Consider the following 27897-nt stretch of genomic DNA (forward strand, 5'->3'; position numbering starts at 1 on the left):
AATAATAGAATATATTTAAGTGCATTGCATATAAGGATAGGTATTGATGTTTGAGAAACTTGTTGCAGTTACATTTGTGTGTGTGAGTGTAGACTGGGCTGCAATATAAATATATTTTAAGAGTTAAGATGAAAAATTTGGGCTGGGTTGTGGCTCAGTGGTAGAGCGCTTGCCTAGCATGTGTGATGCACTGGGTTCGACTCTCAGCACCATGTAAAAATAAATAAACAAAATAAAGGCATTGTGTCCATCTATAACTAAAAAAAATTAAAAAAAGATAAAAAATTTGAAAGTCATTATCATAAGATTTAAATATGAATGACTTACATGTACCAGGCAAGCGCTCTTAGCTAATTTGTAGGTTTTATTTATTGTTTATCTATTGTATTTTTTAAAAAGTGTCAAATATTGGCTGCTATGAGCTACCTAGTTACTGCTTGCATCTCTGCCCTAAAAAGAAATTACACATAATTTGATTTTCTAGCTTGTAAAAAGAGCTGAAGCTTCACTAACATGTGGCAGAAGGGAAGAAAACGCTGCCTGCTCTTTTTTGCCAGGACACCCTGGGCCAGGCAGGGAGATAACAAGTGGTACTGGCAGGAAATAGGGGCTAAGACAAGCACCTAGCTTGTCTTGTGCTGGGCTGGTCAGGGTAAGATGCTTCTTGGATAGTCAGTGTCCCCTCATGGTATACTGAAAGCAGTGTGGGAAGTATTAGGGAAAAACTCGAAGAGGCAGAAGCCATAGTAATAGGAAGGGTCACTAGGGTGAAACCAGGAAGATTGGTGGGTCTTTGGCAAGTTCACTTCAACCTAATCATTTTGCAACTTTCCAGGCAGGACATTTCTGTACTGTTGCCATAAATGTATCCATAATTGGTCCACAGGCTGGAGCATAGGAATCCAAGCAACCAACCAAGGAGTCTAGCTTTGGGTACCCAAGACACTAACACACCATATATTTCTTTGTATTTATTTCTCTTAATTTCCATAAGGCTCTTTCATGAGCTGTTGGAGTGGTTGCTGATGTTTAACTGAAGTGCCTCAGCTATTACTAGCTTGTCCAATAACCCGATGCTTTGATCCCCTAGGGTTTTTGGAGCTGCCATCTTCTTAACATCAACTTTGAACATGTTCATTCCTTCTGCGGCCAGAGTGCACTACGGCTGTGTCATGTGTGTCAGGATTTTGCAAGGTCTAGTGGAGGTAGGAGATATACTCTCCTTACTATTTTTTTGCGGGGGAGAGCAGGGGTACTGGGGATTGAACTCAGGGACACTCGGCCACTGAGCCACATCCATAGCCCTATTTTGTATTTTATTTAGAGACAGGGTCTCACTGAGTTGCTTAGTGCCTCGCCATCGCTGAGGCTGGCTTTGAACTTGTGATACTCCTGCCTTAGCCTCCTGAGCCACTGCTCCTGACTTTTTGATATTGCTAGAGACAAAATGGTCTTTAGAAAATTTGTTTTTACTCAGTTTTTCTATCTCCTACTTGTCCTGCTCTCTGGTAAAAATGGTTATAGTTATGAATATTTTAATTAAAATGCTTTGTGCCCCTTCACATTTATACAAAATAAATGATTATTCATTCCGTAGTGATCTTAGAGATAACCTAACCTAATCCCCTTCATTTTTTTAAAATATTTTTTTTTAGTTGTCAATGGACCTTTATTTTATTTATTGATATGAGGTGCTGAGAATCCAACCTAGTGCCTCACACATGCTAGGCAAGCGCTCTGCCACTGAGCCACAACCCCAGCCCCCTTTCATTCTAATAGACGATGAAACTGAAGCCCCAAACCCACAGTTCACATAGCAAGAGCTCTTTCCTTTAGTGAAAGCATTGTGAATGCATTTATTAATCAATCTGTAAATTTCTGTTGGATGCAGTGGCATGCACCTATAATCCCAGCAACTCCAGAGGAAGATTCCAAGTTTGAGGGCAGCCTCAGCAACTTAAGACTTTCAGCAACTTAGTGAGAGACTGTCACAAAAAATAAAAAGGGCTGGGGATGTAACTCAGTATAGAATTCCCCATGCCCCTGGGTTCAATCCCCAGTACTGCCAAATGAAAAAAAGAAAAAAGCCTCTGTAAATTTCTAAGGTGTAGTCTGATGTGAAGATATAATCCAGTGGAGGAAGCAGCATCATTTAGAACTGCAAGGTAAATATTTTGAGATTTGCAGTCCATATGGTGTCTCTCGCAACTACTTGATGCTGCCATTATTGTACAAAAGAGCCCCAGATATTGTAGAAACAAATGGGGAGGATTGTGTTCACAGTAACATTTTGGATCCTGAAATTTGATTTTCACATGATTTGTGTGTGCCATGTATCTTCTTTTAATTTTTTTCTTATTTTTTTAATTGATTGTTCAAAACATTACAGAGCTCATGATATATCATCTTTCATACATTAGACTCAATTGGGTTTTGAACTCCCATTTTTACCCCCAAATACAGATTGCAGAATCACAACTGTTACATACTCACATTATTACATAATGGCATATTAGTGACTGTTGTATTTTGCTACCTTTCCTATCCCCTACTATCCCCCCTCCCCTCCCCTCCCCTCCTATCTTCCCTCTCTACCTCCTCTGCTGTTGCTCAATTCTCTCCCCTTTTTCCCCCCCTCCCCCTTGCCCCTCATAACCTCTTATAATTTTGTGTATCATTGAAGGTCTCCTACCATTTCCATATGCTTTCCCTTCTCTCTCCCTTTCTCTCCCCCCATTTGTCTTTGTTTACTATTAGATCTTGTACAAAAACAAATGGTGGGTCAAATTGGGTCATATTTACTAACTCCTGATGTATAGCAACATTTCCCAAACTCTGACATTCACCTCTAACCTTTGTCATATCCATGTATGACTTGTCTTACTGTTTGCCCATTGTTATTGCCTAGATCAACTCTCTTCAAAAATAAAAACAAAAGCCCTTAGTCTACTCAACAGTATCTTTGAAATTATGGGTTTGAGGTTGTTATTTATATTTTTGTCTAAAGCATATTAGAATATATATGTAACAGTTATAACTAAGATGTATATTATTATTGCATCTCAAATCCAGCTCTACTCCCATTCTAGTCCCACTGGAGGGATACAGGCCATACTTTGGGAAACACTGAAGTGGCAGAAAGAATGCGACATTAGCAGCCATGAAGACAAAGATCTAGAAGACACTTAATGACTCTTAGCTTCAGAATATGGGTCTTAAAATGAGGGAAATTGGGGCTGGGGCTGGGGCTCAGAGGTAGAGCACTTGCCTAGCATGCATGAGGCACTGGGTTCGATCCTCAGCACCACGTAAAAATAAATCAAAGGTATTGTGTCTACTCACACCTAAAAAATAAATGTTTAAAAAAATCCTTGTTAAAAGTTATTAAATGGCATTCCTCATTAAAATAAAATACTTTTTAAACAATGAGGGGACTTGACAGTGGAAGTCACTTCCAACACTAAAATTCTTCAATAATATCAAATATAAAGACTTCCTTCCAATTCTCCACCATGCTTGTATTGAATTGTGTTTGAATTTCAGTATCTGTGTTATAAGTAAAAATAACTGGATTATGCTATTTAGTGGCTTTTCAATCTGTCTGAACTTCTATAATAAAATGCCATAAACAATATAAATTAATTTCTCATGGTTGGGATGTCTAAGTATCAGGAAAATTCAGCAGATTCTGTGTCTGATGAGGGCCCATTTCCTGGACCATAGATAGTCATCTTCTCTATGTGTCCTCATGTGACAGAAAGGGCGACAGTGCTCTCTGGAGTATCATAAAGGGGCATCAATCCTATTCCTGAGGACTATCCTCATGCCCTAATCACCTCCCTGAGGCCCATTTCCATCATACTGGGGATTACCTTTCCACATAGGCATTTGATGGGGGATACAAACTTCAATCTATAGCAGTGTGTCTATATTGGGTTTTTATATTATAGCCTGTGTAAAGAGGCAGCATCCATGCTTTAAACACAGAAATTGGAGTCAAACTTAATAATCGATTTTCAATCTTTCTACTAGGGTGTGACCTATCCAGCCTGCCATGGGATGTGGAGCAAGTGGGCACCACCTTTGGAGAGAAGTCGGCTAGCCACTACTTCCTTTTGTGGTAAGGGTATTAGAATCACAGTACGTTTCATTTAGAAATGCTTTTTGACTCCAAGTAACTGAAACCCTGCTAAGACCTTAAGTAGAGTCTATTCTTTTCACCTAAGAGAATTCCAAAGGCGAGTGGTTGCTGGTGTTGATTCTGGGGCTCAAATGATCCATCAAGGCATAGGCAGATTCTGACTTCTGCTCTGCAGTCCTTAGAGTGATCATTTTTTTATTCTCAGGCTTGCTCCATTTGTCCCTTTCATTAGGAAGTCAAAACCTTTTGCAAACCCACTACCCAACTTCTGCTCAAGTGTTATGCTTTCCTATGTGCAGAGGTTAGGAAAGCAAGAGCCTAGTTTTCCCACCTTTACAGTAGAGAAGGAGAAGAAAGACTGTGTTGGAAGTGGTTGTTGAATTAGCCAACAAATGACATTTGCCAAGTATGAAAATAGAAGAGATGGGATAATTAAGCCTCCCACTTTTCTTCTTTTTACATTGAAACTAAAGCCCAAGACTTGCTCCCCGTCACACAGATGTTCCATTGAGGAGGTGGAATGAGACCACCTGACTCTAGGTATGGAACTTTCTTACTTCACACTACTACCATGTACACGTTTCACAGAGATATTTAAATTACTTGTTGCCATTATATTCCTGATATAAATGAAGTGGACCTCATTCATCTTACCTCAGCGTAGACTAGTGGCCCCAAGTCATGATAGGACTTTAAGTCCTGGGGATCCAAACCTCACCTTGCTAAGTTTGCCTTACTCTAAGCCACCCCTTTGGGATTGACCCTTCTGGTATCACTGGGAGGACTCAGTGTTCTGAGGGGTTTTACCTAGGTATCGATCAACAGGAAATGGACAGCATATGCTGCTGCCATCAACACAGTTGTAAAGTGTATGTTTTTTGCCCCTTAGGGTGTAAAATTTGCTATATGGCCCAAGTGGTTAGGATTGGAATTTAGGTTGGTCTTATTTTTTTTGTTTTGTTTTGTTTGCTTTCTTCCTCCCCCACTCTTTTTAAAAATAACTATTATTTTTATTGATTCATTATAGTATAATCATTAAAATGAATACCCATGAGAGGTTACAGTCTTTTTAAAAAAAAAAAACACCACAATTTCTACTTGGTGTGGTGGTGCATAACCATAATCCCAGTGACTCAGAAGGCTGAGGCAGGAGGATCACAAACTTGAGGGCTGCCTGGGCAACATAACAAGATCCTCAGCAACTTAGGGAGACCCTGTCTCAAAATAAAAAACCAAAAGGAGGGCTAGGGTTGTTGCTTAGTGGTAGAGCACTTGCCTAGCATGTGTGAGGCACTGGGTTTGGTTCTCGGCACTGTGTATGAATAAATAAATAAAGGCCCCATCGACAATTAAAAAAAAGTCATTGGATTCATAAAAATAGAAAAGCATTCCCAATATATTAAAAAAAAAAAAAGGACTGGGTAGGTAGCTCTGTGGTAAAGGGCTCCGTATTCAATCCCCAGTACAAACAAACCAACCAGTTTATGCCTATTAAAGAATCACTTGCTGTAAGAAAAGTTGCTTTTACATACTATATTTGGAATACATTTTAGTCATAATCATTTTAGGAACGTTTACTCTTAAATTCCTAGTTTTTATTCTAGGAAGATATAAAACCTCCTCCCTTTATGGTTCTAGTTTAGAGTGGGAAGATTTGGCCATAGACTCCTGGTTGTTGCTCCAGCCTAAGTAGATCTCTCTGCTTTGTTGATATTCAGATTCCTTATGTAGGAATCAAAGTCCTTTTCCTCAAAGAGCTAGTATCATACAATCTCTGAGTTCTTATTTCACTGTCATTGTCCATATGAGCCAATCTACTCTCAGCATGATTCCAAATACTAGTTTTATTTTTTTCATAATTAAAGAATTTATTCTGGAAGCTGTTAACTCTTCCTCTTTAAGCCTCCTTAGTATTTCCTAGCTGGCTTCCTTAGCTGCAGTAAAGATAGTTTGGTGTGTGAGTAGCTGTTCTAATTGGTCTGTCTAGGCTGGGGTTGCAGCTCAGAGGTAAAGTACTTGCCTCGCATGTTTGAAGACCTGGCTTGATTCCCAGCATCTCAAAACAAACAAGCAAACAAACACAAACAAAAGAGCCCAAAGTGGTCTGTCTCAAACAGAACAGCCCAAAGTGGTCAGTTTGTGGAGAGAAATTCCTGGAGGGTCTTCCTCAGTCCTCATCTTGCTCCACCTCTCTTCTCTGATTTTTCAAGCTCAGATGCCTTCCTAAGACAAACTAACCTGCACTTCATCCTCTTTATTTCTGTGAGTGTTTTCACTTATCACATCCTCACTCTTTATCCCCTTTAAAGAACAATACCAGTAAAGTGTTTGTTGGGAATTTGGTATGAACTATTCAATAATGTCCCTGTGTAGTGCCACATTTGGAATTGCATGGACGGCTCTTACATCTTTAGCCTTTCTTATCTGGAGAAGCCATCTCTGGCCTCTTGTTTGTAGTTCAAGAACATCTCCACCCTACTACTGAACTTATACCACCCCTAGAGGAGTGTAAGTCTCCACCCCTGCTGACCTTGTGGATTATTGGAACCTTGACCTTGTTTTCTTTGGATGGTTGGTTTGTTAAAGTCTTTCATTTTGATTTTCCCAGCAAAATGAAAATGACTTGCAGCCACTCCCCATTCTTAGTATGTTTTTATGACCCTAATAGGGCCGATTTAAGAAATGGCCTGAATCTCAAGGAAAGTTATCTGATCAAAGTCACTGGCCTTATTACATTTCTCAGTTAAGGTGTGGCACTATTAAAGAACATCCGCAGCAACTGTCATAGAAGGAAACCCAGGGTTGGGGTTCATTAGTTTTTCATCAAAAGATTCTGGAGTGAGAAGAGAACTCTAGAAAACATCTAGTCACATTTCATTGTTTGACAGCTGAAAAAAAAAAAAAAACCGAAAACGAGGCTCAGTGAGGAAAATAAGATTGGAATTCCCACAGTAAATGGGGAGGAACTGGGGAATATCCCCACCCCCAAGTCTGCTACTCCCCTCCCCATGCCACTCAATGGTCATTGGGGACCTCCTCTGTCTGCAGCAGTGAGCACACAAGGAAGCCAAGTGCATTCTGCTGCCAGGGTGGCCTGCAGGCAGCCATATAAAGACTAAGTGCTGTTAGGGAAATGCTCAAGGAGCTGACATTGGAGCCCTGTCTGAAAGGAAAGAGAAGAGTTGGATAGACAAGGAAGAAGGTCAAGTTGTAATTTCCCCAGTGACAGACTTCTCCTTACAATGAGGAATTATTGGGCTTTTTTGGGTAGAGGCAAGACTGAATTATTACAGGTGAAGGTTTCAGAGTCCCACAGAAAAGCACTTACATCTGTGTGACCTCAGGCAATTTACTCCACCTTCCCTAGGCTTGTTTTCTCTTATAAAATGGGAATATTGGCACCCAAGTCATCAAGCTGAAGGGCTGAATAAAATCATGGGGACAGGGTACTCAGAAGAGTACTCAGCACATAGAAAGCACTCAATGCCTCATAGTTGCTCTTGGTTATTCCTGACCCTCCCTGTCCCAGGCATGCCTTGGTATCACCTACCCCATCCCAGCATATTGGCCAGGGATAGAAGACCACCTTCTCCACACACACAGTCAGAGCAGCAGCCTTTTTCTGACACACATACTGAAGTGCTTTCCTTATCGGCTTGAAGAATTCTGAGGTTAAAAAAAAAGTGCAGTTATTCTGTACGTGACAAAAGCCATAACAGTTGGCATTTGTGTAAGTATTTATTTATTTATTGTACTGCAGGGGATGGAACCCAGAGCCACTCTACCATTAAGCCACATCTCTAGCCCTTTTTATTATTTTTAAATTTTTTTAATATTTATTTTTTAGCTTTAGTGGACACAATGCCTTTATTTTATTTTTATGTGGTGCTAAGGATGGAGCCCAGTGCCTCACACATGCCAGGTGAGTGAGCTACTACTTGAGCATATCCCCAGCCCCTATTTTTTAAATTTTGAAACAGGGTCTTGCTAAAGTTGTTTAGGCTGGTCTTGAACTTATGATTCTTTTGCCTCAACTTTCCCAGTTGCTGGGATTATAGGCATGTGCTACTGCATCTGGTTTATATAACCCTTTATTTAAAAAAAAAAATTTGTTCTTTTTAGTTATACATGACAGTAGAATACATTTTGACATATTATACATACATACGTGGAGTATAACTTCCCATTCTTTTAAAAAAAATTATTTCAGTTGTTGATGGACCTTTATTTTATTTATTTATTTATAAGTAGTGCTGAGAATTGAACCCAGTGCTTCACACTTGCTAGACAAGCGCTCTACCACTGAGCCATAACCCCAGCCCCTAACTTCCCATTCTTGTGGTTGTACATGATGTGGAGTTACACAAATATGAATACATATATGTTCATACATATATGAACATAGGAATGTTATGTCCAATTTATTGTACTGTCTTTCCCATTCCCATCCCCTCCTCATTTCCCCCCAATTCCCCTCCAAACCAGTGAACTTCCACTCCTCCCTCCTCCTGCCCCCCGTTGTGAGTCAGCATCCGCATGTCAGAGAGAACATTCAGCCTTTGGTTTTTTAGGATTGGTTTATTTCACTTAACATGATAGTCTTCAGTTCCTTTCATTTAATGCCATCATTTCATTCTTCTTTATGGCTGAGTAATATACAATTGTGTATATGTATCAGGGTTTTTTAAAAATCCATTCATTTGTTTAAGGGAACCTAGTTTTGTTCCTTAGTTTAGCTATTGTGAATTGAGCTGCTATAAACATTGATGTGGCTGTGTCACTGTGATATGATGATTTTAGGTCTTTTGGGTATATACCATGGAGTGGGGATAACTGGGTCAAATGGTGGTTCCATTCCAAGTTTTCTGAGGAAAATCTATACTGCTTTCCAGTATGGAGAAATTTGCAGTCCTACCAACAGTGTATGAGCTAATCTTTTCCCCTATATCCTTGCCAACATTTATTGTTACTTATAATCTTGATAATTGCCATTCTGACTGGAGTGAGATGACATCTCAGTATAGTTTTGATTTGCATTTCTCTAATTGCTAGAGATGTTGAACCTTTTTTTTCACATATTAGTTGACCGATTGTATTTCTTTTTCTGTGAAGTGTCTGTTCAGTTCCTTTGCCCATTTATTGATTGGGTTTTTTTTTTTTGGTGTTAAGTTTTTTGAGTTCTCTATATATCCTGGAGATTAATGCTATGTCTGAGGTGCAGGTGGTAAAAATTTTCTCCCAGTTTTAGGCTGTTCTTCATGTTCTTGATTGTTTCCTTTGCTGTGAAGAAGCTTTTTAGTTTGATACATCCCATTTATTGATTCTTGATTTCACTTCTTGTACTTTAGGAGTCTTGTTGAGGAATTCAGTTCCTAAGCCAACACGATGGAGATTTGGGCCTACTTTTTCTTCAGGTAGGCACAGGGTCTTTGGTCTAATTCCTAGGTCCTTGATCCACTTTGAGTTTTGTGTAGAATGAGAGATAGGGGTCTAATTTCATCCTAGTACATATGGATTTCCAGTTTTCCATTTGTTGAAGAAGCTATCTTTTCTTCAATGTATGATTATGGTATCTTTGTTAAGTATGAGATAACTGCATTTATGTGGGTTTGTCTCTGTGTCTTCTATTCTGTTCCATTGGTCTTCATGTCCGCCAATACCATGCCATTTTTGTTATTATAGCTCTGTAGTATAATTTAAGATCTGGTATTGTGATGCCTCCTGCTTCACTTTTCTCACTGAGGATTACTTTGGCTATTCTGGTCCTCTTATTTTTCCAAATGAATTTTATGACTGCTTTCTCTATTTCTATGAAGAACATCATCAGATCATCGGAACCTTAATAGGAATTGCATTAAATCTGTATAGCACTTTTGGTAGTATGGCCATTGTGACAATATTACTTTTGCCTATCTAAGAGCTGGGAGGTATTTCTATCTTTTAAGGTCTTCTTCAATTTCTTTCTTTAGTATTCTGTAGTTTTTACTATAAAGGTCTTTCTCCTCTCTTGTTAGATTGATTCCCCAATATTTTATTTTTTTCTAGGCTATTGTGAGTGGGATAGTTTTCCTTATTTCTCTTTCAGTTGTTTTATCACTGAGGTATAGGAACATAATTGATTTATGGGTGTTAATTTTATTTTCTGCTCCTTTGCTGAATTCATTTATGAGTTCTACAAGTTTTCTGGTAGAGTTTTTGGGGTCTTGTAAATATAGATTCATGTCGTTGTCAAATAGAAATAAACAGTTTGAGTTCTTCTTTTCCTATTTTCATCCCTTTAATATCTTTCTTTTGTCTAAGTGCTCTGGCTATAGAGTTTCCAGGACTATGTTGAATAAAAGAGGACATCCCTGTTTTGTTCCAGTTTTTTAGAGGGAATTCTTTCAGTTTTTGTCCATTTAGAATGATGTTGGACTTGAGTTTGAGTTACATAAACGCTATATAAGCTATATAGCTATATAAGCTATATAGTGTTTATGTAACCCTTTATAGCTTACAAAGCATTTCATATACATAGTTTAGTTTACCCTCAAATAAACCTCACAGATATTTCATTCCTATTTTATTTGTGAATGAATCTTTCAACTTCCTTGGGTGTAGTATTAATGATTCCAGATTCCATGTTGGATCTTTCTTAGAGAGTCAGGCCAGTTCAGAAAGATATGGTTTAATCCATTTCTCTGGAAGATCCCCCACTTCCCATTTCCTAAAAATCTTCTTTAGCACTGGATTCTGGAATGTGGAATTTCCTTACATGATGCTTATTTTTATGAAGCAAGAATTTCTCATCCAAGGCCCAGGGGGAGTTTCAGATAGTAATTTTTCAATTCAGTTAGTATTTTTTGGGAGTTTGCAGGGGTAGTGTTTTCTTTCCAGATGTCCTGTGGCTAGAGAAGACAGGTGCTCCACTTCACTGCCTCTAGCCCTTATTATCTTGTCTAGATATCTTATTATTTTACCTTACATAGGCAACTATTTAAAAGGTTAAGTATTTACAAAGTAAAAAATGTAAAAGGACAAAATTACAACAATTTAAATATCTTTTTTTTTCTGGTACTGGGGATTGAATCTAGGGGGGCTTTATCTGTGAGCTATATTCCCAGTCCTTTTTATTTAGAGACAAGTCTTGCTAAATTTCCCAGGGTAGCCTCCGTCTTGCAATTCTATCTTAGCCTTCCAAGTTGCTGGAATTACAGATGGGCACCTGGCTAGCTTAAGGATCTTAATTGGCTTTATTTTTGATTGTAGAATCAGCAGCAGTTCATTTCAGAAAATAAAATGATTATTTCAAATGGCTTGAACAGAAGAGGTTGGTTTTATGGACAGAAAAGGTCTGAAAAAAGCAGAAACGAAGAACAAAAAGCAGACTGATTATTTCAAAGTTATTTTCCTTGAAGGACAGCAGGGACACATACACAGAACAATAGAAAAATATCTGGCTAACATCAGGTTATCCTTTTTGTCTAAGTATTAAGACATGGAGAACTCCATTATGCCAATTAAACTGGCCTGTTTGGGATATTGGCTGTTCTCTCATTTTCCTGGTTTCCTGAAAAGTCAGATAAAGGCCTGGACGGTAGCTGGGTGGCAGACTGTTTACCTAGCACATGTGAGGCATAGGGTTTGATCCTCAGCACCACATTAAAAACAAACAAACAAATAAATAAAATATAGGTAAACAACAACAACAACAAAAAAGAAGAGTTAGATAAATAGCTTAATTTTGGATTGGTGAAACTTTAGCATGAGTAACTTCATTTTGATTTTTAGTGTGGTCTGTTGGGGTCCAGTGCAAGAACCTCATCCAAAATAATGGCCTCCTATAATTTTTATTCCACAGAAATAAACTTTCAAAATGTATCTACTTGGGAAGTGAATGGAGGGAGACAAGAGCCTTCCTGCCTTCCTGGAATTCAACTGTTTCTTTTTCTTTTTTTTAAATATCAAGTCTATTAAAAAAAAAAAAAACATAATCCTTTTAATAGTTCAATGTCTCTTATTTAAGGACGAAGGTGAGAATCCTCCCAGCTGTGAACTCTGCAAGGCAGGTTCCATATGTTCTTTCGCTTACTATCTTCAGCACCCAATATTGTGCTTGTTTGCATTTGAAAAATTTCTCTTAGATTTTTCTCATCTTCTGATTCCATTCTCTCATGTCCTTCCACTTCATGGCACCTGAAAAATCTTGGTCTAATCCCTGGATGGTCCCTGGGTGAAGCTCAAGGGTATCCTGGTAGCCTTCCTTTCCTGGGAGTCCTGTTTTTGGGCGCACTGGGAGTTAGTGCAGTCAGACTCAGGCTCAGTTTGATTTGTCCTCAGCTTTGTCACATGAAAATGGGTTGAAAAGGTTTGCATGGTGACTGGTCAATTTCCCTCCATCTTTTCTGATTCCAGGCTCCTATGCGGGTGCAGTGGTTGCCATGCCTCTGGCTGGGGTATTGGTGCAGTACATTGGATGGGCCTCTGTCTTTTATATTTATGGTGAGTGGTTTGTCATTATGTGTTCACACCATGACTCATGAAGATGGTGCTTAATTCTAGAAGGGCTTAGCTAAGAGTTTATTATACGAAAATAAAGGTCACTAAGACCAATGTATTACATAAAAGGAACACTTATTTTTTGAGTTTAATACTTTTATTAAACTTGTTTTTTTTTTTAACTAGCAGAACATTATTTTTCTTTAAATACCTGTGAACAACAACAGGAAAATATAACAAAATAATTTCTCTTAGCTGAGAAATTCTTATTGTAATTTTGGAATATTTTAAAAATTGAAAAATTGAGAGAAGGAAGACAATTAGACCATATCATCAAGCCTTCTGTTTTTTAACTGCAGGCATGCTTGGAATTATCTGGTACATGTTCTGGCTGTTGCAGGCCTATGAGTGCCCTGCAGCTCACCCCACAATATCCAACGAGGAGAAGACATATATAGAGACAAGCATTGGAGAAGGTGCCAATTTGGCCAGTCTAAATGTAAGTATAAATGGAAAGATAAAGTCTTGCCTCTTTCATATGGATATTTCTCTTAGTAATTGTGTCATACTCTTAAAAAAATAAGATGTCAATATTTTCATGGAAAATCTCATAATATTTTCACTCTTTAGAAATTTAATACACCATGGAAAAGATTTTTCACATCATTGCCGGTTTATGCAATCATTGTGGCAAATTTTTGCAGAAGCTGGACCTTTTATCTCCTCTTAATAAGTCAGCCTGCTTATTTTGAAGAGGTCTTTGGATTTGCAATAAGTAAGGTAAACACACATGCTTCAAATATTCTTGAACTTTAACTCCCTTGTTTCTGAGAATATATTTGTATGATAAAATAATTAAACTGCTGATCAAAACTCATAATTGTTCTGTGACATCTAATATCTTGGAGGTCAGACAAGTTATATATTCAGTGCATGGTATATTGGATATTTAATTTTTTCTTAGGATCAGAGCTGTATTAAGCTGCTTGTAAAAATTTTATTTGTACCTAATTTCAAGGCGTTTTTGAAGTTAACTCAATGTATATTAAGGATAAAAAGATGTGCTTTCTTTTCTCTCTATAAACTACTCCATAGAAAGAACCTTAAAAGTTCATTTTCAGATGCTCTTCTCTATTTAGTGCTGGCAGTAGCAGTAATAACAATTGCTTGGGATGGTTTAGAAAGAATGTCCTTCAGTGTCCCCAGCCACTTTCATTAGGCTGTTTACAGGGAGGGAGGTTTTTGATAGTGAAACAAACTATCATCATAAAAGAACAAAATCTTCTTCCTACAGGGAAGAAACAAGAGCCTAGCAGAGGTCTATGTCTGCATAGCTATGGGTATTATGGAAGAACTAGTAGAGTCACCAAATGGTGGCTGCCACCAGTGAGCACTTACTCTGTGCCAAGTGGTCTGCCTTTTAAGTACTGAGCCCTGTGCTGGCTGCTGGGGTCTCTGTGATGAATAAGAGTCATCATCATGCTCGAAATCATTCACTCGTTCGTTGTGTTTATTCTGACATTCAGACCATCCTGGATCCCACATTAAAAGATTAAATTTGGTGGAGGCTGTGGGGCAGTGGAATGAGGGGGAGCAGGAAATGACAGAGATGCATCTCTTAGAAGAAATGTGCTTTTTCCTTCCAGGTGGGTCTCTTGTCGGCAGTCCCACACATGGTGATGACAATCGTTGTGCCTATTGGAGGGCAATTGGCTGATTATTTAAGAAGCAGGAAGATTTTGACCACAACTGCTGTCAGAAAGATCATGAACTGTGGAGGTACTGTGGATTTCACAGGAAGCTTAAGCAGCTTTTGAAGAATGAGAGTGAATGGGACTTCAGAAACTTTAGAAAACATGTTTAGTTATTGGGATGGATCTTAGAAACCCTTAGGTCTGTCCCTCCAGCAGACGATTGTGTCTATCACACTACTGCTAAGTGGCCATTTAGCCTGTACTTGTGCAACCTGAGGTAGGACAACTAGCTGATGCCTGATATATCAGGGCATGCTTAAAACCAAAAAATGTTTCTTTTGTCTACTCTCAAGCCAAAGCCACATGACGTCCAGTTATATATCTGTTTATTATTTATCTTTTCCACATGTTCGTCTACATATATTGTTTACATAGTTTATTTCCTTTCTTCCTTCCTCCCTTTTCACATATATGTATATTTTGGTAAAACATATAAGAAAATATTTCTTCTTATTATTTTTTTAGATACTGAAGATTGAACCCAGAGGCACTTTACCACTGAGTTACATCCCAAGTCCTTTTCATTTTTTTTTGTTTTGTTTTGAGATAGGAACTTACCAAGTTGCCCAGAATGGTCTTAAACTTGTGATTCTCTTGCCTTAGCTTCCCAAGTCACTGGGATGACAGGCATACACTACAGGAAAGGAAAGTATTTTTTCTGAATAGACTTCTTTCTTCCCAACTTATGCTTGTGCATGGGGTACATGCATACACACATAACACACTTTGCACACACAAATACACAGTACACACAATCATTTTCTTTTGGTTTGTTTATACCTGCTTTATGTTTTCATTTTAGAAAAATAAAGTGAAAGGTGATTTCCCAAAAGACTAGGTGAAATTAGTCATGAACATCTGCAATGTTTGTAATTGTTCACCATTTTTTAACCTCTCCATTTTTGTCTTATTTGTTTTGCTTTTTAAATTAGCATTTATTGAGTAATTTCTATGCCAAACACTAAATTCTTTACATATATTATCTTATTTAATCTTCATAATTCCAATGTAAAGCAAGTTCTATAACTACATGCAATTTACAGAAATAAAACTGAGGCAAAATAAAGTGACTTACTTGAGCAGCCGATTCTGTGTAAGGTATCAGGTCAGACTGAGAAAATTGCCAATTCTCCCAGTCACTCTTTGTTGCTACCTCTCCAGGGGGCCGGGGTCAGGTGGGAGTAAGAGGATATTCTGAAAGAGGTCACAACTGGGATTTAAATCGAAAAGGAGGGATTGAGCATGCTCTGACTCCAGATGGGTCAGGTCTATTAGGCAGAAATTGTTGGGCTTGACCTTAACTTGAGCTTTTGTGTAGGAGACTGAAGGTTGGTAGGAACAGGCCTACTCTATGATGGGTTGAAGGGGAACCTCTGGGGCTCTGCATTCAAGATCCTTTCCAAGCAGCTATAGTAGGCAGAATAATATCCAGGTTCTAATTCTTAGAATCCCTGAATATATTTGCCCACTTCTCAAAAGGGACTTTGCAGGCATGATTAAATTACGGATCTTGCGATGGGGAGATTATCCTGTATTATTGGGTGGGCCCCATGTAATACAAAGGTTTGTGTAAGAGGACACAGGGGGCTAAGTGTCAGAGAAGGCAATTTGATGGTGGAGATGGGAGTCAGAGTGAGACAGTGGTGGAGATGGTGTTGGGTATTGGTAATGAGAACTCAAAAAAATTTTAAGTGCTAACAAAGTGCCCGTTGAGAGAAAAAAAATTTTTTTTTCACGCAGAAAGTAGAATATATATGATATCTCCCAAACATTCCTCCCATCTTTTAAAAATACCTTTTCACTGGTTTTTTTCTTATTGTTTTATATTTTGACATAGTATGATCAGTGAATTTTACATAGAAACTTAAAAAAAAATACAGAAAAAGACCACAGTCATCCTTCTTTGTTTAAATAGAGATGCTAGATGAGTGACAACTACCTAAAAACATAGTATGATCACTGAAAAATCCAGATTTATTTTGATATGACAAGATGCTTGTGAGGATCGTCTAGAGAATTTCAGTTGGTTTCATGTTTCCTAAAAAGAATTACATGGCCATTTCACATCTAAGAAGGATCACATGCATCTTGGAACCTGTTTTGTCCTCCTTTTTTTTCCACAGACAAGAGACATGCGTTGATACAAACAGTTAAAACAAGAAGATCACCTTAAGACATGATGTTCTGTTCTAGCTCTTTCTGACTCAGGGCATATTTCCAAGATCCTTGTATTCCCCACTGTAGTACCTGTAAATATGACTAAAACGAAAAAATTCTAGTCTGGCTGAATCAGTTGCTGTGTGAACCCCAGGCTATTTTAATATGAAATGAAAATGTTCTTAGGTCTTTAAATCTTGTGTGTGTGTGTGTGTGTGTGTGTGTGTGTGTGTGTGGTGCTGGGGATTGAACCCAGGGTCTTTAAATCTTAATGTTGTTTATCTTAACTTTACATAGGTTCATTTTTAAGGATATTTTGGTTATCCCTGAAATTCAAATTTTATCCTTAAGCTCCTGAAACATACAGTCCTATCTCTAGCACTTTAACCATCAAGAGAAACCATTTAGGCTCTTCACTGCTTTTACTTACTTTGGCAATCTGCTAACAATTTGGTCAAGATCACCTTTATTCTTACAGATGAAGCAATACATATCATTTCTAAGTGTTATTCTTCATACAATGTCCTCATTCTAATTCTTTGGGGGAATCAACTTTCTGGCACAATCTTTGTTGAAATGTTAAAGAGAGTCGGTCAAATGCTTTGTTATTTAAGGTAGATTACTTCTAAAACACATATAGTCAGTATATTGAACACCAGCAATTTTTCTCTGATTAATTTGAAACTATGAAGCAAATTAAGAACAAGTAGCAAATGATATAAAACCCAGTTTTCTTCCCTATCCCCCAAGGTTGGGATCAAACCTAGGACGTTGTGCATGATGAGCAAGCATCCTACCACTGAGCTATATCTCCAGCCCACACCTACTATTTTTTTTTTTTGTACCAGGGATTGAACCCAGTGGCACTTAACCACTAAGCTATATCCCCAGCCCTTTTTAATATTTTTCCTAGGGACAGGGTCTCACTGAGTTACTTAGGGCCTCACTAAGTTGCTGAGGCTGGCTTTGAACTTGTGATCCTCCTGCCTCAGCCTCCTGAACTGCTGGGATTACAGGTATGCACCACTCTACCTGGCCCAAACCCATATTTTAAAAGCACAACTGGTTCCGTCTAAAATAGAGATTAATACTTGCCTTTCTCTATGGTAGTTTTGAAGAAATGAGTAACTTAACCAAATTTACAATAAGTGCTATAGCTTTCATTCCAACCTAAATGTTTTTTTTTTTAACTTTGATCCCATTTTCTTTCCCTGGCATTAATTGATTAAGTGTTATTTATCGGGTGTGCATTCTGTGCTAAGCTAGATTTTGTGTTAAAATTACAGTTTTGTGGGAGAGGCAGAAACACAAATGAAAAATTACAAAGCAGTGTGAAAAGTTCTATGGCAAGTAAGAAGAAGAAGAAGGAGGAGGAGGAGGAGAAGGAGGAGGAGGAGGAGGAGGAGAGGGGGAGGAGAAGGAGGAGGAGGAGGAGGAGGAGGAGGAGGAGGAGGAGATGTCAGTTTCACTGATTGAGGGTGGCGTAGAGTTTTCCAGGAAGCTTTCTAGAGGAACAATATTTTTTTTATTGGTTATTCAAAACATTACAAAGATTGCAGAATCACATTGGTTACACATCCACATTTTTACATAATGCCATAATAGTAACTGTTGTATTCTGCTACCCTTCCTATCCTCTACCATCCCCCTCCCCTCCCCTCGCATCTTCTCTCTCTACCCCATCTACTGTAATTCATTTCTCTCCTTGTTTATTTTCCATTGCCCTCACAACCTCTTATATGTAATTTTGTATAACAATGAGGTCTCCCTCCATTTCCATGCAATTTCCCTTTTCTCTCCCTTTCCCTCCCACCTCATGACTCTATTTAATGTTAATCTTTTAGAGGAACAATATTTGAACTGAACTTTAAAGGAGAATAACTTCTCTAGAAAAAGAGAAGATGGTGGGAAAAGAATGTCCCAGGCAAGGAATAGTACATGAAATACACATGGGCATGAGACAGGTTGTGTGGATTAGAGAAGTTTTAGAGCAGTTAATTCAACACAGAGGGCTATGTTTGGCACATGAACAGTGAGGTCAGAGGTGAGGGCTGGCAGGAGAGGAAACTGGAACAGCAAGAGGGACTATTATATAATGCTGTACTATCGACATGGAGCCCTTGACAAATGTTTTAAGCAAAGAAGGGACATGTGATTTAGGAAGACAGTGGTGAGGGAATGGACCAGAGGAGGACAAGGAGGGAAGACCACCAAAAAGGCTATTGTAATTGTCTGGGTGAGAGGCAAAGGGGGCCCAGGACTAGGACAGAGGCAAAGGTAGGGAAAGTGGAAGTTGGTAGATATTTTTGAGGACAAACCTATAGATTTTTATGTGGAAACAGAGGAAAGAAGAGAAATACAAGATTATTCTCAAGTTCCTGCATTGGACTTTTGGTAACCATTTGTTGAACAGTGCCCATCCACCTCACATATGCAATTGCATTTCGTCTCCCAGTATGCTACAAGGTTGTATTATTATCTCCATTGTTTTTTTTTTCCAGTGAGGAATTGAAGAGGTGAAGTAACTTGTCTAGGGTTACATAATCAGTGATTCTGAGGTGGAACTGAATGCCAATCTCGTCTGACTTTTATAGTCTGGGTCCTAAACACGAATATTAGGAGATTAATTTAGAGAAGGAAAACAAAGAACTTATTGGTGGTGGTTGCTTCATTTTTCTTAGGAGTAAAAAAGTAGGGGAACTGAGACGTGGTTTGGGTATGTTGCCTTTGATGTAACTGTAGGTCAGTGGTGTGGGGATGTCTAGCATCAGCAGTCTCCAGAGTGAAGCATCGCTGATTGTCTCCCCGTTCCCAGGGCACTTCACATACTGCAAATGGTATTTATTTGTGTGCTGTGGGCTGACTTTTTTTTTTTTTTGATGAGAAGAAATTTATTCATAATTTTCTCATCCATTTTTATTGTGCTGGACTCACTTATTTTGAATGAAAGGAACAGAAAGTACTTTTGTCCTGCTGTGTTTTTATGCAAATATCTGAGATTTGGTGAAGAATTTTGCTTTCTCTGTTACAAGCAGTCAGGCCCTGATTTTTATTTCAGATATTTATCTACTACAGCTTTCTGGCAATTTCTGGCAATAAATATTAATATTGTTGTGTTATTTTAATTCTATTTTTTTGTGGTATTGGGGATTGAACTCAGGGCTTCACACTTGCTAGGCAAGCACTCTATCCCTGAGGTACACTCTTCCCCCTATTTAAAAAAAATATTTTGAGACAGGATCTTGATAAATTGCCTGGGCTGGCCTTGAATTCATAGTCCTCCTACCTTAGCCATCTGAACAACCGTGATCACAAATGTATAGCACTATGTCCATTTTGTCATGTTATTTTTATGTGGGAGGCCATAACCTATGTAGTCAAACAAGGAATCAGTAAAAGCATGTAGAAGAGTTTTAGTATTTAGAAATAGTATGTACAACAACTCATGAATTGACTAATAATAACATTCCTCATCCCAGGAACATCACTGGAACCATTTGGTGTTCAATGTGCATCAAGATAATGTTATCAAGTTCACAGAATCTCCCATCTGGGTAATAGCATTGTGCTAGAAAGTATGGAGCAAAATCTAGGTCCATGGAAATATGGATTCATTCTTATTTGATAAATTAATAACCTCTGGCTGACACGAAAATGACACTCCCCCCCATTGTTTCCATTTGCAGGTTTTGGCATGGAGGCAACCTTGCTCCTGGTGGTTGGTTTTTCCCACACCAAAGGGGTGGCTATCTCCTTTTTGGTGCTTGCTGTAGGATTTAGTGGATTTGCCATTTCAGGTAAAGTATCCTTGGTGTGTCTGAATCTTGTCTTAGGAGGAAGGAAAGACAGGGCCTTGTAGCCCCCTCCTTCAGTAGCCAGGCCACTCTGAGGAACAGGGCCACTCACTGCCTAGAGAGTCTATCTAATGGGAGACATTGTAAGATGACTGGGATGGACTTAGTCATCCATTTAAGCTGGGGTTGTCCCTACTTACTCTGCCCTGGAAAAAGTCACAGGTGACTTCCTTGAGACACAAGCAGAGACCTACTTTTTTTTTTTTTTTTTTTTTTTAAGGAAGCTTCCTTAGATTTTAGAAAATGAAGGCTCCATTTTCTAAATGGAGGTCTGGGGAGGAAAGTGGACTTTCAGGACAGGTGGAGCAGGTAGGAATAGTAATGAAGACACAAGTTGACCTTGATCAAGCATATTCAAAACTCTTTATGTGTATTAAGCCCTATCATTCCCATAACTACCCTAGGGGTGTCAGTGCTGTTAGGATCCCCATTTTACAGGGGCAGAAATCAATCTACTTTGAGAAGCCAGTGTGCAACCATGTCATATCTAATAGACTTCAGAAGCTCCCCGTGCAAAACTGGATGGGAAAGCAAAATTTAGTTGTTTGTCTAATTTTTAAATATCTCAATAAAAATTGTACCAAAAATTTCATATAATTGCATCTATCTCACAGCATTGTGAAGCAAGTAGTAGTATCAATATTTTACTGATTTTTCATTATTTTACTGATATTTATCAAAAACTCAGAAAAACTGGGAACTTTTCTAATGCCATATGGTTGGTGACAAAAGGACAGAAGCACAGTTACACCTGTCATCTGTCTATATTTTTCTCATTATCTCAGCCTACCTTTAATATCAAATAGAGTGGTAATGTGCTAGAACAAAAAAAGATGGAACTTTTGGTCTAAACTACCCTAAAATAGGGGCTTGAGATATCTATGAAAAGTAAATAGAGCTAATGAATAAATTGGGAAGAAATATCTACTTTCAAAGTAGCTTGTGTCTAGGAATTTGGGTTTGGACCTGGGTGCAAGACCATCCTTAACTACTTTTCATTTATAAAAGAAAAATTTGCTAAATTATTTAAGTTCTCATCCAGAGATTGGAGAGAGACAACCACAACTTCATGGGGTTGTTGGGAGGATGGATGGAGATCTTTGATGCATTTCCCCACACTTTCTACTAGGTAGGCACTGCTCTCAGCAGTGGGGTGATACAGTGAACAAATCAAACATTCTGCCCTCAGAAAGTTAACATTCAAGTGGAAACAAGGTATTTGAAGCCCTTAGCACAGCGTCAGAGGCAGAACAAAATTTTAAGTATTCACTGTTGCTATTGCTATATTATTATGCACACTAACCCTTGCTTACCAAACTTTAATGCAAGTAGAAACTACCCTAAGATCTTGCAGAATTCAGAGGCTGATTTGGTAGGTCCAGAGTGGGGCCTGAGGTCTGTATTTCTAACAAGCTCCGCAGTGATGCTGATAGCGTCCTCTGAGTAGCCAGGTTAGAGCAGTCATGACTTTCTTCCAATAGGATGTTGAGGGACACCTTCCCTTGATAACTCTGTGATGCAAAAGAGATTCATATCCTGTCTTCAGAGATATTGAAACGTTCAGGTTCATATTGCTTCCTTTCCTTTGGATTGCCAATTAAGTCACAATCAGAAGGAGAGAAACCCAATGCCCCCAATCATAGCTGCTACCATTTTTTAAAAAAACACTTAATGCTTGCCACTTGCCACTTTTTCTTTCCTCCTTTTTTTTTTTTTTGTTGTTGTTGTTGGGGGAGGAGGGTGCTAGGGATTGCATCCAGGGATGTTTAACCACAGAGCCACATCCCCAGCCCTTTTTATTTTGAGACAAGTTCTCATTAAGTTGCCTAGGGCCTTGCTAAGTTGCTGAGGCTGGCCTTGAACTTGCAATCCTCTTTCCTCAGTCTCCCTAGTTGCTGGGATTATGGCATGCTTGCCACTTTTAAAGCACGATCTCTCATTTAATCCCCATCACAACCTTATGATAAGGGAATTGCTATGTCCATTTTACTGATGAGGATATTGAAGCTCAGAAAGGTAATTTAATTTACCTAAATATGTTGAGTAGCTTAAATTGAAATAAAAGTCTATCTGACTCAACAATGACACTGTGGGAGTGACTGTATCCATGAGGGTGATAGTTCCTAAGGATCTGCTGTCTGCAAAATTTGCAAGGAATAAATAAGGATTCTGGGGAAGACTGGCACAATTCGGGAGCTGATTATACACAAGACAATCTTGATAGGTGAGGCTAGAAAGATGCTAAGCCCGAGTGACGGCCACTTTGGGAGATGTTCTGTGTAGAAAATACAGACTCTCCCAGTTTCTCATTTGCTACAAAAATCTATCAATATCTCAGTTTCTTGATGATTGCCCCCACACCCAGAACACTAGGATTGTGGAGCAATCATCAAGAAACTGAGATATTGTCACATTATCTTTAGCTGAACACAGATGCCTAGGCTTTGTATCAGAATATAATACTAGACAATCATTAATTGCTTTTTATCTCTGGGTTCTTTTCTAATAAAGTATTTATCACATTCAAATGAACTGTAAGATTAATTAATCTTGCAGCTGTTTTATATTCTGACTTGCTGGCACTTTGATCTGAAAGAGAAGGTATGTTTATTACAGAAATGGTTTTCTCAAAAATGTTCCATGAATGGAGGTAGGAAAAAAGCAGCCAAACAATATGCAAGATTAGGGAAAAAAATGTTTGTTTTAAATCCTATTTCCAGGTTCTTTGTACAGAAAGAGAATTAAAAAACAAACAAACAAGGGAAACAAAGATATGAATAAACAAAATTACAACCCCTTGTTGTAATTTCAGTAACTGAAATTAGTTATTAATTAAACAAATACTTAGGGAGTAGCTACTCTATGCCAGACGCTTTTCTAGTGCAGGGGAGGTAGTGGTAAATAAGACAGATGGCTAACAACCTATCAAGAGTATAGGTAATACCTCTGGGTAGCAGATATTCAACATACATTCAAACACATGAAAGTGTTTTATCAGTTATAGAAGGTTCATGCATTTAATTTAATACTCAAAAATGTATGGGAATAACTACCCCCAATTTATAGATGAGGAAATTTAGGCTTAGGAAGTTTAAATCCTTAGACTCGGGTTGCACCTCAGAGCTGACTCTGAAATGCACCCTTGGGCTGTATTGGCAAAGTTGATTTCCACTGCCTCAAGCCTTGTTCATAGCTCTGCCTTTCCTTCCTTCACTGGTTTCCCCTTCCTTCTACTCATTCTTTTCTCCTGACAGATGAATTCTACAGTGAGGTGTTGGCAACATATTATCTTACCTCCTATTTTACCACTTTCACCAATTTTGATAGAAGACCCCAGAGACAGGGAAATGCTTAGCAATGACAGTGGAAGCAACAGTGGTGATGGTGGTTACAATAGCTCAGCTCTTTTCTAAGGGCTCCCAGATACCCGTTTCTCTTGAGTCTCAGGCCACAGTATCTTTAGGAGGTGAATCACAAGACCACCATCTTTACTGATGAGGATCCTCATCTTTAGTGATGAGAGAACTAAGGTAAAAATGCACTTGAGTATGAGATGGAGATAAAATTCAAATCTGAAATGCACAGACTCCAAATCAAGTAGGTGTGTGAAAGTGTTTTTATCAATTATAGAGGGCTCTGCTAATGTTTATGCAAATATTTATTATTTAAAAAACAAAAACCAAAACCCAGCCTTTCCTGTAAGCTGCATGGACATGAAGGCAGACTTACCTACAGGGCCTTTTAGGAGTGAGTCTGGGGGTAGGAGGGGACATATTACAAAGTAAGGTTGGATTCTACAAATTTGATTGTTTACTCTGAAAAGATGTGGTGCAGGCTTTGGCTTTTCAGGATTCCCTAAACACTATGTTTTGGAGTTCCAGATCTACAGGACACACATGCTGCAATTCTCCCCATCCAGAACCCAAGCAGACATTGCTAGTAGTAGCATGTTTAACTGTTTTGTGCAGACACAGCCTGGCAGTGCTAAACTGAGGCCTCTTGGTAGAGGGCCCATTAGTCATATACTAGAGGGTATCCAGTGGATTGATGAGAATCGGGGCACAACAAGTGTTTCTCAAAGGATATCTGAAATCCCATTCTTGACTCTGATTTTGAGGTTTTTGGCTTCACTGTAGGTTTTAACGTCAACCACCTCGACATTGCTCCCCGCTATGCCAGCATTCTCATGGGGATCTCAAATGGAGTGGGAACCCTCTCTGGAATGGTCTGTCCCCTCATTGTTGGTGCAATGACCAAGCACAAGGTAATGAATGGTCTCCTTTGTGGTTATGGGTTACAGTAGAAGTGCTGCAAAACTTGAGATCTCAAGGCCCTACCTGAGCCTGAAAATGTAAATACCTGTGTCCTTAACCTTGATGAAGTTGCTGAACCACTTCTTCCTCTTCTTTCCTCCTCCTCCTGTTTCTTGTATCATTACTTGTTGATGCCACCAGGACTGATTGTTGTTTGGTTCCATGTTTTCTCAACTAAGAAATAAAGGTGTAGGGGACAAGGATGAAGGTCACAGAGACCATTGAGAGACCCAAAGAAGAAACTGAGGCAATCAACTCAGGATAAATGAGTTACCAAGATTGTTTTATAATTTGAAGTGATTAAACTTTATAGGTTATTTCCATCTATTGCCTAGTGTGTTCTAGCATAAGAATATTAGTGCTGTTCTACTTCCTTGTTCAGAAGCAAAATAAACAAGACATTAATGATCCTTCCTAAGAACCTTCAAGGGTGTGGAACTCAGTCTTTATTGAGCCTTTGTGTATTTACACCAGCATGGGAGGTACAGAGAGATCCTGCAACCCATCCAGAGTTCAACCACAGGCCACTTGATTTCTGTATCTTTATCGGGAAAAAATTTCAGGATCCACTTTTTATAATCAGGAATTATTTGCTGGTATGGGGTTTTGGCCTATTTTCTTAGTCAAATTGCTTATTACAAATATGACTTCAGATATTCTTCCATCTTCTTTGAGAAGAAAGTGTGAGGTAACTTTCCTTGCTCGTTGACAAAAAAGGAAGATGGAATTTGGAGACAGCCAAAGAATCCATGTTTTCCCTTTTTTTTTTTAAAGGAAGGAATTTTTTTAACACCTTTATTCCATTTATTTATTTGTATGTGGTGCTGAGGATCAAACCCAGGCCTCACATGTGCTAGGCAAGCACTCTATCGCTGAGCTATCTCCCCAGCCCCATTTTTCCCCTTTTTGTTCATGAGATGATAAGATCAGTAACATGCCTATCAATCTAAGATATTATCTTCTGCTTACTTTAAACACTATCCTCCCCAACTTTTGCAGGACTGGATATGAAATCTAGGGCCTTGTGCATGCGAGGCAAGCACTCTACTGTGATCTATACCCAAGTCCCTATTTTTTGATTTACTATTTTTTACGTAGAAAATATGATTATAAATAAGCTACTGATCATAAAGGTTGAACACTTCAATGGCTCAGATATTGTTTACCCAAAAGTAAGCCAGAAAGAGATTTCTGATATTTAAAATTGTTGGGTCCTAAAGCAAATGTGGCTTAGTTTACTGTGACACAGGAAAGCACATTTGTATGTTTAGGAGAGCTATGCAATGGTGCAGCATGCATTTTTGCATGTCATTTATTTTAAAATGTATTTTTAAAATTCAAAATCACATTCATTCTAGTCTTTTTTTAAAGTTGGTGATGGACCTTTATTTTATGTATTTATATATGCAGTGCTGAGAATTGAACCCAGTGCCTCACACATGCTAGGCAAGTGCTCTACCAGTGAGCCACAACCCTAACCCTCATTATAGTCTTAATGCAGCATCTGACCATGTCCTCCTAAGAAGCACAGTGTTGCCTTGGGTTTGGCAGGTAGTTTTGTCTCAGTGAATGCCTTCAGAACACACTGCTAGATCTCTGTTTTAGGTGAAAACATTAATTGCATTTTGTTTTCCATTTAGACCCGTGAGGAGTGGCAGAATGTGTTCCTCATTGCTGCACTGGTGCACTACAGTGGTGTGATCTTCTATGGCATCTTTGCTTCTGGGGAGAAACAGGATTGGGCAGACCCAGAGTCTCTCTGTGAGGAGAAATGTGGAATCATTGACCAAGATGAATTAGCTGAGGAGACAGAACTCAACCACGAGACTTTTGTGAGTCCCAGAAAGAAGATGTCTTATGGCGCCACCACTCAAAATTGTGAATTCCAGAAGAAGGAACACAGAGGACAGAGAGAAATGACCCTCGAGGAGGGAGAACTGTCGTCCTACCAGAACGAAGAGGGAAACTTCTCAGATATATCCTAATATCTGAGAGGTGCTTCTGTCTTTTCCTCACATTAGAACCATAAAGTATCCATACTTATTGCCTTCCTCAGAGTCCAGCTTGCCAGGGGGCCACATATGGGGACACTTGAGGTAGGAGGGGAAAGGAAGAAGATTAAATAGCAATGTAAAAAAGAAAATATTATTCTGCAATGACATGAATATAGAGTTTGTTCTCAGTTGATAAAATAGTTTAATACGTATATATGTGGATTGGCAGTTGACCCTTTTCTCAAAGAACTGAACTTATGTGAAAAGGAATGACTAGAAGAATAAGGAAGACAATATCTTTTTGTTCAAAGAAACATGGAAGGAAATGGGGGTGTTTGATCAAGAGGAGAGTAAATGATAGTTGCTACCACATCTCAGATGGCAGCCATGCAGAGGAGGGTTTCTTATTTCTAATACAGGGTACCATTCTTAGAGGCCCTCTGTTGTGCCAGGTGCTTTATAAACATTTTTATTTAATCTCCATGTATTGATAACATACATTTATTATCTCCATTTTACAACTAAGGAAACTAAAGCAAGAAGACATTAACTTGCCCAAGGTCGTCTGGCCAGGGCTAGTGCTGAGATTGGCAAAGCCCAAAATGAGTGGCAGTTGTACGAAAGAAGATTTCAGCTCAGGACAGGGAAGACATTATTAGTAATGAAAATTGGAAATGGAATGAAATGTCTTGTGGGTAATTCTCTTTGGGGTAGGTGTGGGGGATGGGAGTGGCAGAGGGAATTCAAACATTAAATGACTGTCTGGACTCTAAGAAACTTAGGGTCTTATATTAATTGAAGAACCCAACCATTTTATAAATTCACAGGTTTTTAAAATATTCAGGGTCACAAATTATATGAGAGATTCAAATCAGTAAAGCGGAAAAAAAAAAAAAGAAGCTAAGCAAGAGAACCAAATTTCTAGGAATCCAATAGTCAGCATGGCTGAAAAGAAATAAACAAGGGGTTGACTATTAAATTTTAACCCTTTGAAATATCAAGAATGTAGTTAAATAATGTTTCAAATTACAAATCTTTAAGACATTTAATAGTTTCAGAAGTAGGTTTGTGCATTTTATTAGATAAAATTGTCTTGAAAGAATCTTCTGTTTTAAAAAAGTATGTCTTTAGCCTTTTCCTGCTTGTGATTATATTAAGAAGTTTAATTAAATTGTACAAAATTATGGTGGAACTCTTCATAATAAC

General features: G+C 38.5%; 1 protein-coding gene across 2 annotated transcripts in view; it reads left to right on the forward strand.

Moving 5' to 3' along the window:
* The window catches only part of SLC17A8 (solute carrier family 17 member 8), a 49812-nt gene extending 22848 nt beyond the window's left edge, over positions 1 to 26964 (forward strand). For both annotated transcript variants that reach the window (XM_081311319.1, XM_081311320.1), the window contains exons 4-12: positions 1091 to 1205; positions 4033 to 4120; positions 12536 to 12622; positions 12979 to 13118; positions 13250 to 13399; positions 14266 to 14398; positions 20217 to 20327; positions 24521 to 24648; positions 26338 to 26964. In XM_081311319.1, coding sequence (XP_081167445.1) covers positions 1091 to 1205; positions 4033 to 4120; positions 12536 to 12622; positions 12979 to 13118; positions 13250 to 13399; positions 14266 to 14398; positions 20217 to 20327; positions 24521 to 24648; positions 26338 to 26682 — 1297 coding nt within the window. In that variant the 3' untranslated portion in view covers positions 26683 to 26964. The remainder of the gene's footprint in view (positions 1 to 1090; positions 1206 to 4032; positions 4121 to 12535; positions 12623 to 12978; positions 13119 to 13249; positions 13400 to 14265; positions 14399 to 20216; positions 20328 to 24520; positions 24649 to 26337) is intronic.
* Positions 26965 to 27897: the final 933 nt, after the last annotated feature.

This window comes from Spermophilus citellus (genome assembly GCF_964194105.1).
Source record: "Spermophilus citellus genome assembly, chromosome: 10".
Classification (NCBI taxonomy): Eukaryota; Metazoa; Chordata; class Mammalia; order Rodentia; family Sciuridae; genus Spermophilus; species Spermophilus citellus.